Source organism: Periplaneta americana, chromosome 9 (assembly GCF_040183065.1).
Source record: "Periplaneta americana isolate PAMFEO1 chromosome 9, P.americana_PAMFEO1_priV1, whole genome shotgun sequence".
Lineage (NCBI taxonomy): Eukaryota > Metazoa > Arthropoda > Insecta > Blattodea > Blattidae > Periplaneta > Periplaneta americana.
In genome coordinates this window covers 40,755,163-40,768,114 of record NC_091125.1, presented here as the reverse complement: position 1 = coordinate 40,768,114, position 12,952 = coordinate 40,755,163, and the positions used below count along the sequence as shown (strand labels likewise).

At 35.4% G+C, this 12,952-nt stretch overlaps 1 protein-coding gene across 2 annotated transcripts in view; it reads right to left on the bottom strand.

Annotated features, from left to right (window-relative positions):
• The window catches only part of LOC138705851 (adenylate cyclase type 6), an 896,572-nt gene that overhangs the window by 10,219 nt on the left and 873,401 nt on the right, over nt 1–12,952 (bottom strand). Inside the window, exons 19-22 of one of the 2 annotated variants that reach the window (XM_069834532.1) lie at nt 10,248–10,384; nt 7,908–8,127; nt 4,548–4,679; nt 641–765 (exon numbers count right to left, since the gene is read on the bottom strand). In XM_069834532.1, coding sequence (XP_069690633.1) covers nt 641–765; nt 4,548–4,679; nt 7,908–8,127; nt 10,248–10,384 — 614 coding nt within the window. The remainder of the gene's footprint in view (nt 1–640; nt 766–4,547; nt 4,680–7,907; nt 8,128–10,247; nt 10,385–12,952) is intronic. The other variant, XM_069834533.1, reaches the window with a different exon arrangement.

Sequence of the window (12,952 nt, the reverse complement as noted above, 5' to 3'; positions counted from 1 at the left end):
TTTAACTTAATATTCTATTTTATGTATATCTACAATTTTATTATAGTTAACCGTAAAAAAAAATAAAATAAATTAATGTAAGATATAAATACAAAATTAAACGAATTTCAAAGAAAGTGTAGAAAAATACAAAGAATATAAAAAAATAAATAGCACACAAATAAAATTATAGAACATGGTAGAGGTGTCTGTACTGAAAATAAATTGGACATGGTTTTGTCAGAAATTATATTCTCACTCCTATGGCAGTATAAACACTTTCGCTTGAAAAAGTTCAATGAAGGGAAATGGGACAGATATACAAAGAGTTTTAAATGAGAGACTCCTTAAAATAATAGTAATTACAAACCTACATGATACCAAGATGTTGGGTACACTCTGAACAGATGGAAAGATGTATTCTCCTGAAGTTGGGATTAGGTCAATAGGTTCTACTCTGAACACATCTTGCAATAGTTAGGTACTTGAAAACTGAATCTCCCTTTAAAATCACACGAATCATTTTCTCTGTCACGTCTTGTTCAATTAGGAACATTTTTCAAGACTATCAGAATCACATAATTTTGTGTGATATCTCTTAAGTGTCAAACGCAAATAAAAATATTATAATTATCTGGCAAAAGGTGCCATTATATCTCACCTGTATCTGATCTAGAACTCCTGTCGAGTCCATCCGACTGGCAACATTCACTGCATTTCCCCAGATGTCATATTGGGGCTTACGGGCCCCAATTACACCTGCCACTACAGGACCAATGTTGATACCTAAGTCAAACACACAAATGTATGAAGTTCTCTACCAAAACACACCTTTTCTTTTGATCAGCAGGTTTTTGAATGTTCCTTTTTCTGAATAAATCTGTATGAAAATGTGGCCACATACAACATGGAAAACCAATAAGAATTGTCGTGTTTCTTAGATGGCATGTAGTAAGTGGGTAACTCTAATCCAAACTTCGTTCAACCAGAGGTCCCGGGATCGATACCCGGCCCCAGAACAATTTTTCTCGCATAACCTTAGAAAAGTAGTATAACATGAATTAATCTAAATATAACAATCGCTGCATATGACCATAAACATTCTGATATGATTCCATTTTACGATATGAAATGATGTACTGGTACGTTGTTAGTTCATGTCAGCGGAAGAACTTAATAATGACAGCTGACCAAAGTAAATACAAGCGCAAATATGGAGAGCGAGGCATTTCTTCCGTCTGTTGCATGCTTTCAACATTGATTTCGGTTAGAGAGCAACTACTCTCCGGCTCTTTCTTACAGCTTAGGCTACATCCCAGTCGTACATCCATTTCTTGCAGCCAGTGAAGAGATACAAATCCGCACTTTCACTTCGAAAGGAACCAATTTGTTTCTAATTGTATACTGACTTTTTAGTTAGCATCTTTGAAACAGTTGAATATTCTGTCGTTAAAGGTTTCCTTTAAAGTGAGAATCATATGAGAAGTTCATTAGCGAATTTCATAGGTTCTATCCTGAATTTAGTGTGCCGTCAAAGTCTGTGTGTTGTAAGACTGTGGAGGAGGAGCTGGTTCAGTGTTAAATAAGAAGAAATCTTGGGTTAAGGTTGTCCTGACGGAAGAAAACCTTGAGGATATGCATGTGTGAGATAAGGTTGCTAGATTTGTTTTATGGGGGGGGGGGGAAGGAAGATTTATGCGAACTACCCAGGCTTTTAGAAGCATAGGTATAATTTATTGTTCATCGTTTATCATTACCAATCTTAATTCTATTTTAGACATTATAAAGTACATTTACAGAACCTGTATGTTAAACCTACATATACAGGATAAAAGGGATATAACTGCATTAATTTTAAGAACAGAAATGTCATTTTGGTATTTGAATAACGGTTTAATCAAAAAAAAAATTGTGTCTGAAGTTTGAATCCCATTTATGGTAAAACTATTGGATATTGAGACGTATGAGTGGTAAAATATCAACGCAAAGAACAAGCCGAAAGAAATATTTCTTCGAAAAACTCTTCATTTGTATAATAGTGTACAAAATTAACTGATTAAAAATGCTTTTACAGTGTGACGAAAATTTAATCAGTTCATCTTGTACGTTATTACACAAATGAAGCGTTTTTCGAAGAAATGACAAAGGAATATTTTGTTTGGCGTGTTCTTTGCGTTGATATTTTACGGTACCATTCACACGTCTCAATACCCAATAGTTTTACCATAATGGAAATCAAACTTCAGACACAAATTATTTTTTCGGCTAAATCGTTATTCAAATACAAAAATGACATTTGACTTTTCGGTTACTTACAACCTAAAGATTCTGTTCTTAAAATTATGCAGTTATACCCCTTTTACCCTGTATATTTGCAGTATAAGTATAGGTAATAAAGCCATTTGTGCCATGAAAACATGAAGCATTACTGACATCGCTCATATTTAATAGATAATTTAACAGCCTGAAATAATTTGTATTATTTTTATTCTCCAAGATAAATTCTCTGCATGGGTCATGAAATCGAAATTTCAGTTTTAAGGGGACTCTGAAATTTTAAAATTTACTTTTATGAGGTAGGCTCTTGATCTTAATCCAGCGAGCTAATTTTTGTTCAAATGGATTCTTCAGTTTGCCCTCAATGGGATTGTTGATCTGTTACTTATTTCACAATAGATGAGGCATAGTTTCGTTAAACGGTGGGGTACATTCTCTGAATTTAATATTTTGGGCAACTGAAGTTCCATTGCATGATCAACAGTGGGGTTGTGGTGTTTGAGTAATGCTCGTCGAATCAATAGCCAAATATTTCATTATGAGTTAATAAATTCGAACCATTATATGGATGACATCCACTCACTTAAGAAGAAAAATACCACCAATGTTCGAATTAAAGGGGGGAAAGCCGGGGAATTTCCCCCCTTTTGGATTTTGTTCCCGACTTCTGCATTCCTGTGTTCATTCCTAACCGGGAAAGAAAAATTCCCCTCCCTGAATATATTTTTTAATATTATTAATGAGTGCAACACTGGCCTGAATAGTGATATTTTTAATTGATGAACTAGTGGACTTACTCGTGTTAAATATGTATGATATGATATTTTTCTTGAAAGTGCATTTCAGAAAACTTATTTTTATTTTCTGTGCAGCTTTCAAAACATTTTCACGTCTAGGGTGAATTTGCTATAGTGAGCTTATTCTGAATGTAGTTTGTAATTTCACCTGGAATTCAACATAAAAAACCCTTTAATATAAAAATAGATCCCCCTCCCCTAATGCCACCAGGTTGGCATTCGACATTTCTGATCTCTCCTGGCAATGGCTTATTTTGTAACCCACTTCTGAGGTTGAAGCACGTGGAAGGCAGAGTTAAGCTGCCCCAATGATATTATGATAGGATGATTATGAAGTGCTAAGTGACTTAAATCTAAGTCTAACCTAATTTCCAGACCTTCACCACTAGGCCCATAATGTTGGTCATATAAAAATAGTATATTAAAGCATTTCAGACTGTCTTTTTTTTTTAGTTCGGTATTATGCCATAAACGTTTGTTGCTATCGTTGTTTTAATAACACGATTTGGAATTAATTTGTGAATTATCTAATACCTATTAAGTTATAAGGTTGGCTAGAAAGAATTATCTGAGTAGGTACCGGTACCATGTCACATGACACAATAATTAAAATGTACATTAACAACGATGACAATAATAATAATAATAATAATAATAATAATAATAATAATAATAATAATAATAATAATAATAATAATAACTTTATAACAGTAAACTTTAAAACCGAATATGTTATACTAAAAAAAAAATAAGAAAATTAGTATAGCAACGAGAAATTCCTCCTCCTCTACATTTTTATCAATTCGAATACTGAACATCACGCATATTTTCAGCAGGGCAGTGCAACTCTCCACAAGTCACACTACTCAATGGACAGGTCTACTCTTCGTGAAGTGTTTGATGACAGAATAATCAGCCGAGGACCAGCATCATCTAGTTCCCCTGATCTAAGAGTGTGTGTGTGTGATTTTAACTATGTGAAGTCGGCCTGGGTGACGCAGTCGGTGGTAGCCTTCTGTGCCCTAGGTTGCGGGTTCGATCCCGGCCTAGGTCGATGGTATTTAAGTGTGCTTCAATGAGACAGCTCATGTCAGTAGATTTACTAGCACATAAAAGAACTCCTATAGGACAAAATTCAGGCACATCAGTGACGCTAATATAACCTCGGCAGTTGCGAGCGTCGTTAAATAAAACATAATCATTAATTATTATTAACTATGTGAAATTTAAAATAAGAAGTGTACCAGTACCGGTACCATAAAAATTTGCACACTTTTCTTCCGAACAGGAGTTAAAAACGATTTTGGTGAATAGTCGTCCTTTGGCTAGAGGAGATAAAAGCATGTGGCAGACAGGAGAAATGTGAAGGCATTACTTTCGCCTCGTAGTGTATAATTTATGTGTATATACTTCTACAATATGATAAGTTATATGATAATATAATTATAATATGATAAGACATTATATATGTATATATTTGAACACGTAACTTACCTATCCGGATTCTAAAATTGTTGAAGGAATGCTCATTGACATAGGAAAGTTGCTCTCGTATCCTTAGAGCATAATCCGCCATTGCAGTAACATGGTGGAAGCCCCGCATGTCACACGTACTTTTTGTCAGGCCTGTAATACGTCAAAATAAGTACACGGACCCATTCCACTTTCAAGACGGAATTTCTTGGTAAATCGAAAAATAAAATAATCTAATACTACAGATAGTTCCATCATTTGTGAAATAAAGAATAATTATATGAATGTCACATTGAAATAATGTAAAAATATAGAAAAATAAAATGTTAACAAACTTATAATATGTTTCAATATACTGTATATATAACACTGAAGGACAAAATTCAACTTATAAAGTCTTACTCCAAAATAAAAGTAGACTTATTCTAATTAATTCTTTGTCCTGAATCCGAATTTTTTGTCAAATCAGATTGAAATTTTTCTAAAATAATATAGTTCTTTTGGTTTTATCTGACTCATCACATAAGCTCGATTCATAATACAGCCCATTCCAACATCGACTGACAATAAATGGGTGGAACAACTTAACTTCAGCAAAATGTAAACAAGTATCATACTTTATTTATATTTCAAGCACATACCGGTACCTCTTGCCAGACATACTGCATTATTTATAGTTTAGGAATACTTATCTGTCCAACTGTCTTAACAAATTCTGGTAGTGTTACTGGTACCAGTATTAGTCGTATTGCAAACGATATGCATTTTTTTTTTCCATAAAGTAGTCTTTATTTGAATTCTTCCTCAGTTCCTCTACACTAATGGAACGAATTTCTGTTCGAATGTTTTCTGCAAGTTCCTCCAGTGTATGAGGATTAGTTGCATAATCTGTTTTTCACTGACGTATTGTTAAGTTATTTCAATAAATAACTGAATAATGACTTCGCAATGTTAACATTATACATTTTTGGTGTTATGTTGAGTTTATTTTTCAGTGCTCCCCAGAAATAAAAATCACATAGTGTTAGATCTGGAGAATTTGCAGGCCTCTTATAATAATTCTACAGCAAAATATACGAATGTTATAGTACATAAATTTTAATCTGGCAAAGTGCTGTGAGTTCATAGATGCAAGCAGTGACGGTAGTAGGAAGACCTGCTACTGGTCAGCCGGAAGAAACATTGGGAATGTTCACTGTCTTATTATAATTCTGCTATTGCAGCTACTACCACTACCACTACCACTACCACTACCACTATATGAGTGTTGAATAGTCTCCGTAGTCTTAAGAAGTATCGTAATTAAATAGAGGGACATGTAGGCCTATATTTGCAGTTCCCTCAAGCTGCTCTTTTGAAGTATACAGTAGACAGTGGGCAAGGAGTAGATGTTTGTGACCAGGGCTTCAGATAATATGCTGTACTTGTAATGTTAGTTAACTTCAGATACATAATGTACAGCTAAATTTAATTTAAATATTAATTTCATTTGTTACAAAAATATTTTCAAATGAAAGGAACTTACATTTACAAACACAAATATACTATGAAATAAAGGACATGAACTTATGCAAGTAGGTCTGTTCGCCCCTGCTACTTGTTCTAAAGTATAATACGTAAATCTCATTTTCAGAGTATGTCATACTTTAAAAGATTAGGTCATACAGAAAGTCACATATTTAAAGTACAAAATCAAGCCTTCTTGCACCATCATAGTCACAGTATATCATCACTACCACACTGAAAGCAGGCAAGTTTGTAGATATAATGCTACACAGAAATTATTTCAGTACCTATTGAAGATGGAAAGAGAACTCAGGCTTTGGAACATATCCAAAACAAAACCATAGAATCTCTTGGTTAGTAAACATATTATCATATGACGCTATTGTTGGAAATAGATTATTACTGTTACTACTGGATTATTAATAATATTATTATTATTTTAAACGTAATGTTGTGTATGTAATCAGTTTTTATAACTTAAAAATTGTCGTTTGCATCAAATTCTCGTACATTTGGCGCACGTGACAAACCTGTTTTCGAAATTCATATGGCTTTGCAATTAAAAGAAAAATAGTTTGAGATGTAAATGGTGCAAGTTGCTCTCAATTATTTCACATGAGACTGGTGATATGTCTTCTGTTGAATAATTTTCTCTTTGTTTACGCTACATAAACGATGATGGCTTGAAGGGGTACAGTACAAAAAAAAAAAAAATATATATATATATATATATATATATATATATATATATATATATATATATATATGATACATTTTTAAAATCTATGCCTCTAGAGAATATAACATGTAAAAGTTTAGCACAAACAAAATTGGATGGACTAAAAGAGTGCAATATCAACAAAGAATAGGCTTATCTAAGAGGTCAAGAATATGGATGGAGCCACTGCCATGAATGGCTCAACTGTTCACCTTGCACTCGCTATGAATGTTCTCACTATTGACAGGAGCATTGCTAGTCCTTTCAGTCAGAATATATAGGACTGCCAACATTCTTAAGACTTAAATTATAAATATCACTATGGCAGAAGTGTATGGGAACTTAGCTTGAGAATGAAAAATTCTTTACATTTACTGGAAATACACAAGACAAATCTGATTCTGGGGGGGGGGTTAAGCCCCCTTAGCCCTCCCCTGTGGATGGGCCACTGTCTGTGACACAACGTTCCTATGGAGCAGATGCTGAGATGTGTATAATTAATGGTTAAAATTAGTATTTCATTCACAATAAATATTTTTTAATTCCAATGTTACTATTACATTTTCATAACTTGGTCCAATTTACGAAGAATTGGAAAAGGGTTCATCTTTGCGAATTAACTTTCTCATCAGTATTCCCCAGTCGAAAGTTAATGATTGTAAGAGAAGTTTAAACAACCTCAATCAATTATCGTTCTTCAACAAATCGATGTTCGAACTACAGTATCAGGGTCAACGTCAGAATACTTTCTTTGATACTGTGGTACATTATATACGGTTGTGTTTTTGATGAAAGAGCTATTAAAGAAAACATAACATGTATGAATAAGTACATGCACTGATAAGCAATAATTATTTACACAATCTATATAATTATTTACACTAAGCACCTTACATAACAATTACAAAGAAATCACAATTCAAGTCGCACAGAATTTGTGTGCACTCAAAGTTGCGTTTCTGGTGCCTTGTCAGAACACTTGAGTTGTGTGGATATAAAGGGAAAAATTGGGATGGTTTCGGGTGTAGTTCCTGGGTACCTCAGTCGGTGGAGCATTTGTGCGCTAAGCGAAGAGTCCCGGGATCGATACCTAGCCCCGAAACAATTTTTCCCTTGAAATTATTCAATTATAAAGAAAATTTATGACTTTTTCTCACCAGAGGCAGCCATGTAAGTAGCTCCAGTAGACTTGATCTTCTCGATGTAGCGGAAGCGCCGCTCAGCTAACAGTTCATCAAAGTCGGCGATGATCTCGTTGAGAAGCCTGAGGCACTCCACCCCTTCATTGTTACCCTCCAGCTCCACGTAGAATTCGGAGAAGTTGGGAATGGAAGCGAACATAACACACACACATTCGCATTGTTCGTGGTATAGTTCCTGCAAAAAAGCAACGCAATAAAATATCACTTTACATTTTCAGATCGACATAGCTTCAAAGTAAATAAAATTATGAAGGAAATATAGAAAAAGTGGGAGGGGTTCATGCAGTAATGTATATGATAGCTACGGTACATATAAATAATTCTTCCTACTAAAGTAAATGAAATCGAAAATAGTTACTATGATCCAAAAGAATTGGCAACAATTTTATTTAAAAAATTGAATTGTCAGTGGAGCGTTTATTTTTGTATCACAAGAAGAAAAAAAAAACTGTGCTTTGGCTCCTTACTGAAAACACCAATACGATTAAAATGTAACTTATACTCTATCTCATCAATGTGTGATCTGGATACATTTACTGTATATCACAGTTTCATATTTTATGTATTTAGATCATATGGTAGTATTTTGTTTAATGAAATGTTTGGTCAACATCAATAAAAACAAACAAAGAAGCTATTGTTTGGTTAAATATTAATAAGCATAAGTATAACATCTACGGAAAATATGATTTACAGGTGTTCGTTAGTTTGACAGTTGACGAGACTGCAACCAATGGCATAGGTGAAGCACAAAGCAATAGGGTAAGTTAGTTTCGCAATCTGCGGCATAAATGGGATAGAAACATCTATACCATAAGCCAATTCCATCATCATATTGGAACAAATGGTTTCATATTGGCACTGATTCCACTGTATAAGTTATTCAATGGTACGAACGACCACAGTCTTAAAACAGTGGCAAAGCAAAATGTGTAACGCTCTTGGGAAAGAGGACGCTAACTACGGTATTGAAAGACAGAACTAAGGAATGACCCAAGAACGATGCTACTTAAATAAAAATTACTTTCTCATTATACGCCTTAGTACTGTGCGTGAATTTTAGTCAACACTTTCTTCCTGATAACTTTCGGCACACAAATTCATAACAATTTCACTGCAATTTGGAAGAGGTTCTGCTTTCTTCGCATTGTCTGTGAAACACAAGACAGAAAGAGTCAAGAAAATTGTCAAGACTATAATATTTTATTCCTCTGGCTATTTGAAACTGCTTATAGATTAATCTCAGAGTCGCACGGGTTTAGACTTGGAAGGTAGCCTAATCTTTTGGTTTCTCATGTTTGGTCAGCCCGTATAACTGGATCCAGAAGTTTAGCGTTATTGCCCTAACAATGGAACCTGTAATTATTCCGTAATGCTGGAGAAATTGAATACCAACAAATGGTTGAAAAACAAAAAAAATCATCTTCATAACAAAATCATAATGTAAGCTTGAAACCTCGTAAGGGGTAAGTTGAAGTTATATTACAGCCCTTCTACATCTAAAATAATAATCAGTCATTTTTTTTAAATATCAAAATTTGCATTACATTGTAAATGCTGGTAAGATAATGATTAATAAATTAAATTATATATTTACAATGAAGTCCTCTGTTATGTGGACAGTTATACCGCTTCTTGCTCTTACTGTACCGGTACCGGTACCTCACTTAGTGTCCAATTTTAGTGACTAGGTAGATTTTTATATTATATAACTTTCAACACCGCACCTTATTCTCAACAATATCATGGAAAAAGAAAAGCACAAAAGAAAACAATACTGACAATAGTCTTCAAACAAAGTACCATTACTTTTCAAATAAAATTAGGATATTTCACTTGCAAACTTCTTAAATAAACTGACTAATAGATTCTGAGTTTTGAATGCGAACAATAGTTTAAAAAACGGATGCATGCCAGAAACCACTATCTTTATTACATATGCGTGGCTCTGAGTAGAATATTTTTGCGAAATCTGGCCAATGCATTGCATTTTTAAATCTACTTACAGCAGCATTTTCAAAATAATGTTTCAGATGCGTGGCAACAATTCAGTGTGTGTGGCCGCATAGCAGCACAATATGGAAAAAGTCTTCACACGAATATTTTTTCTACTTTAAAGCATCACAATATTTTCGAAAATTCGTATAATGAGAAAGTGAAAAATCTCAGGCATGAAGTCGATCAGAGTGCTTCCCAGAGAAATTGCAGCTCGATCTGATGGTAACACTAATTATGCTGGCTGAGGTTGTTAATGCTGGGGTTGAAACGAGAAATAAATAGTGAAGGCAAACTTACGTCGGATATGGAGGCCGAGACACTTACGTCTGCGTTCTTGTCGCTGGACAGAAAGTGCTCGGCAACGTGCACAGGCAGGATGTTGGCCAGCAGCTTGTGGTTGTACGCCTGCAGGTGCTCCATATCCTCCTTTTCCTCTGCAAGCAGGGCATGGTCATCACTCTCACATCTACTGTATATTGCAGAAATCTTGCTTGTACAATCACACAATTAATGTCACTCACAATACTGAAAAAAGGAATTGCATATTGGAGAAAATGAGCGTAGAGTTATCTGCATTAATGAACTGTATACGTATGTAGAATTTGGAAGTAGGGAATGTTTTGCATCTCTGGTAAAAGCAGTATCAGTAACCACCACAAAATATAGGCTATCATTTTTATTTTCAAGACAGTAGAGATAAAATTCTTACGTTTAATGTTGGAATGCTTACCTCTACTAATTTAGAAAACTTCATATACAGAGTGTCTCAGAAGAAATGTAAAATACTTCAGGATAATTTAGTTTGGGTTAACCTGATATACCTATGTCCGAAATGTAACGGTTGGAAAGTTATTGATGGCCGAATTTTTAAATGGAAAGAAGCATTATAAACGTACGTTTTAGAACATTTTGATATGATATATTATTGAAAATGCTGTATTTTGAGTTGTTCCAATAAGTTTATTTCATAATTAAGTACAAACTCAGTGAAAAAAATAAAATAATTACACAAGGAAAATTACTAAGGTTGCCTTTTTTTTCTCTCTCTCTTGTACGGAGGAAGGACCCGAAGACTTGCACTGCAGCCTGAGGCTTATTGTACTTACTATACCTGGTATTCTGTGAATGACTGGGTAGCCGAACGGCCATGCTCTTGTGCAGCACAGCATGCCGCACCGTAAACTTACATAACCAGAGCTATGGTAGGGATGATGACGATATGAGTCCGAGGTCAGGGCCGAAAGTTACCCAGCAGTTCTGCTTCAGTTGGTTGAGGGAAATCCCCGGAAAAATTTCAACCAGGTAACTTGTCCCAGCCAGGATTTGAACCGGAGCCCACTCGTTTCACGGTCAGACGCGCTAACCGTTACTTCACAGCGGTGGAAAAGGTTGTCTTTCTTAAGGATTCCATGAATTGTAAATTCATATCAAGTACAGGTACCAGTTCCCTCTCCGAAATCAATGAAACACTTGGTAGTCTGCCAGTTTAAGATAAAATCCGGTAAACACGGGAAAAAAAACAGCTGGATGGAACCCTTCGATTGGGAAAACGTCGTCTGTATTCCTCAACAAAGCCAACGCATTGCCATTACAAAATCCCAACGAGCTAGAAGTAGATTTCTAACTCGTTGCAAAATCCAAAAAGAAAAAGCATGTCTGCATATTCACTATGCGAATACACGAATTGTGTTTTGCGCTAGAGTTGCGGTGTTCAAATGTAACCGTGTGAAAAAGATCTGGCGTAACACATCAAGTATAGTTCACGCAACCGCAAGATGTTCAAATATTTCTCCCCAAACCGCTAGAATTCGGACATAGGTATAGGCCTATCAGATTAAATCGATGTAGGTTAACCCAAACTACATTATCCTGAAATATTTTACATTCTTCCTGAGGCACTCTGTATAGGTTCCAATGTGTGTGTGTGTATGTGTGTATATGTATGTATGTATATATATATATATATATATATATATATGTATAACTAGATTTAATAAAGTTAACAGAAGAATAGAAAGCAGACACAAGACTTCAAGAACTCCAACAGAGAGACTCCCTAAAATAACATTAAATTATCAGAATAGATAGGAAAGTAACGCACAGCAATTATTGTACGGAATACTATTTCGGTTAGGACGTTCGAAGTCGGCTGATAGTTAGTTTGAATCTTGCGCTACAGACAGCAATGTTTCGAGCGAATGTCACTCTGGCGGAACGTGCTATAACTACTGAATAAAAATGGCGCTTTTTCTACTATCGTTCACTTGTGAGGGACAGCGAGATGTAGTCCGTTTTTCTTTCTCGAAAAACGAAAAATTCGAGTGAAATCCACAGGGAAATATTGGAGGTGTATGATACTTGATTGTCTGGACCATAGCAACATCTCCAGGTGGTGCAGATTCTTCAAAGAAGTCCGTCGACGAAGCACGCTCCGGCCGACCAGTGACTGCTGCAACACCACCCCAGAGGCATCATTAAGGCGGCAATCACAAACCCTATAGTCCAGGCCTCGCACAGTCTGACTTTCACCTCTTCGGACCAATGAAGAAATTTCTAGGAGGATGAAGACGTGAAATCAGTCGTGCGCAGGTGGCTATACGCCCCCCCCCCCCCAAAAAAAAACGGAGTTTTATGAACGAGGTGTATTGAATTGTCTATGGTGTCACGATGGGAGAAATGTGTCGAGAGATTTGGTTCCGATGTCGAAGAATACGTAAAACCTGCAGCTTTCTTGTGCATTATTTCATTTTGCTTACCTATGAAATACATGGCCACAAAAACATTCTTGTACGTTACTTTTCGATCTATCCTCATATAAACCTAGAGAGAGAGAGAGAAAGAGAGAGAGAGAGAGAGGGGGAGCGGGAGAGGGAGAGGGAGAGAGAGAGAGAGAGACAGAGAGAGATGTGGTGCGGTGCACAGATACTGACTTTTTTAAAAATATTAGGTAGGAGGGGAAGACTCTGCACAAAGTCCGTGAAAACTTTAATTGCTGTTTCTCA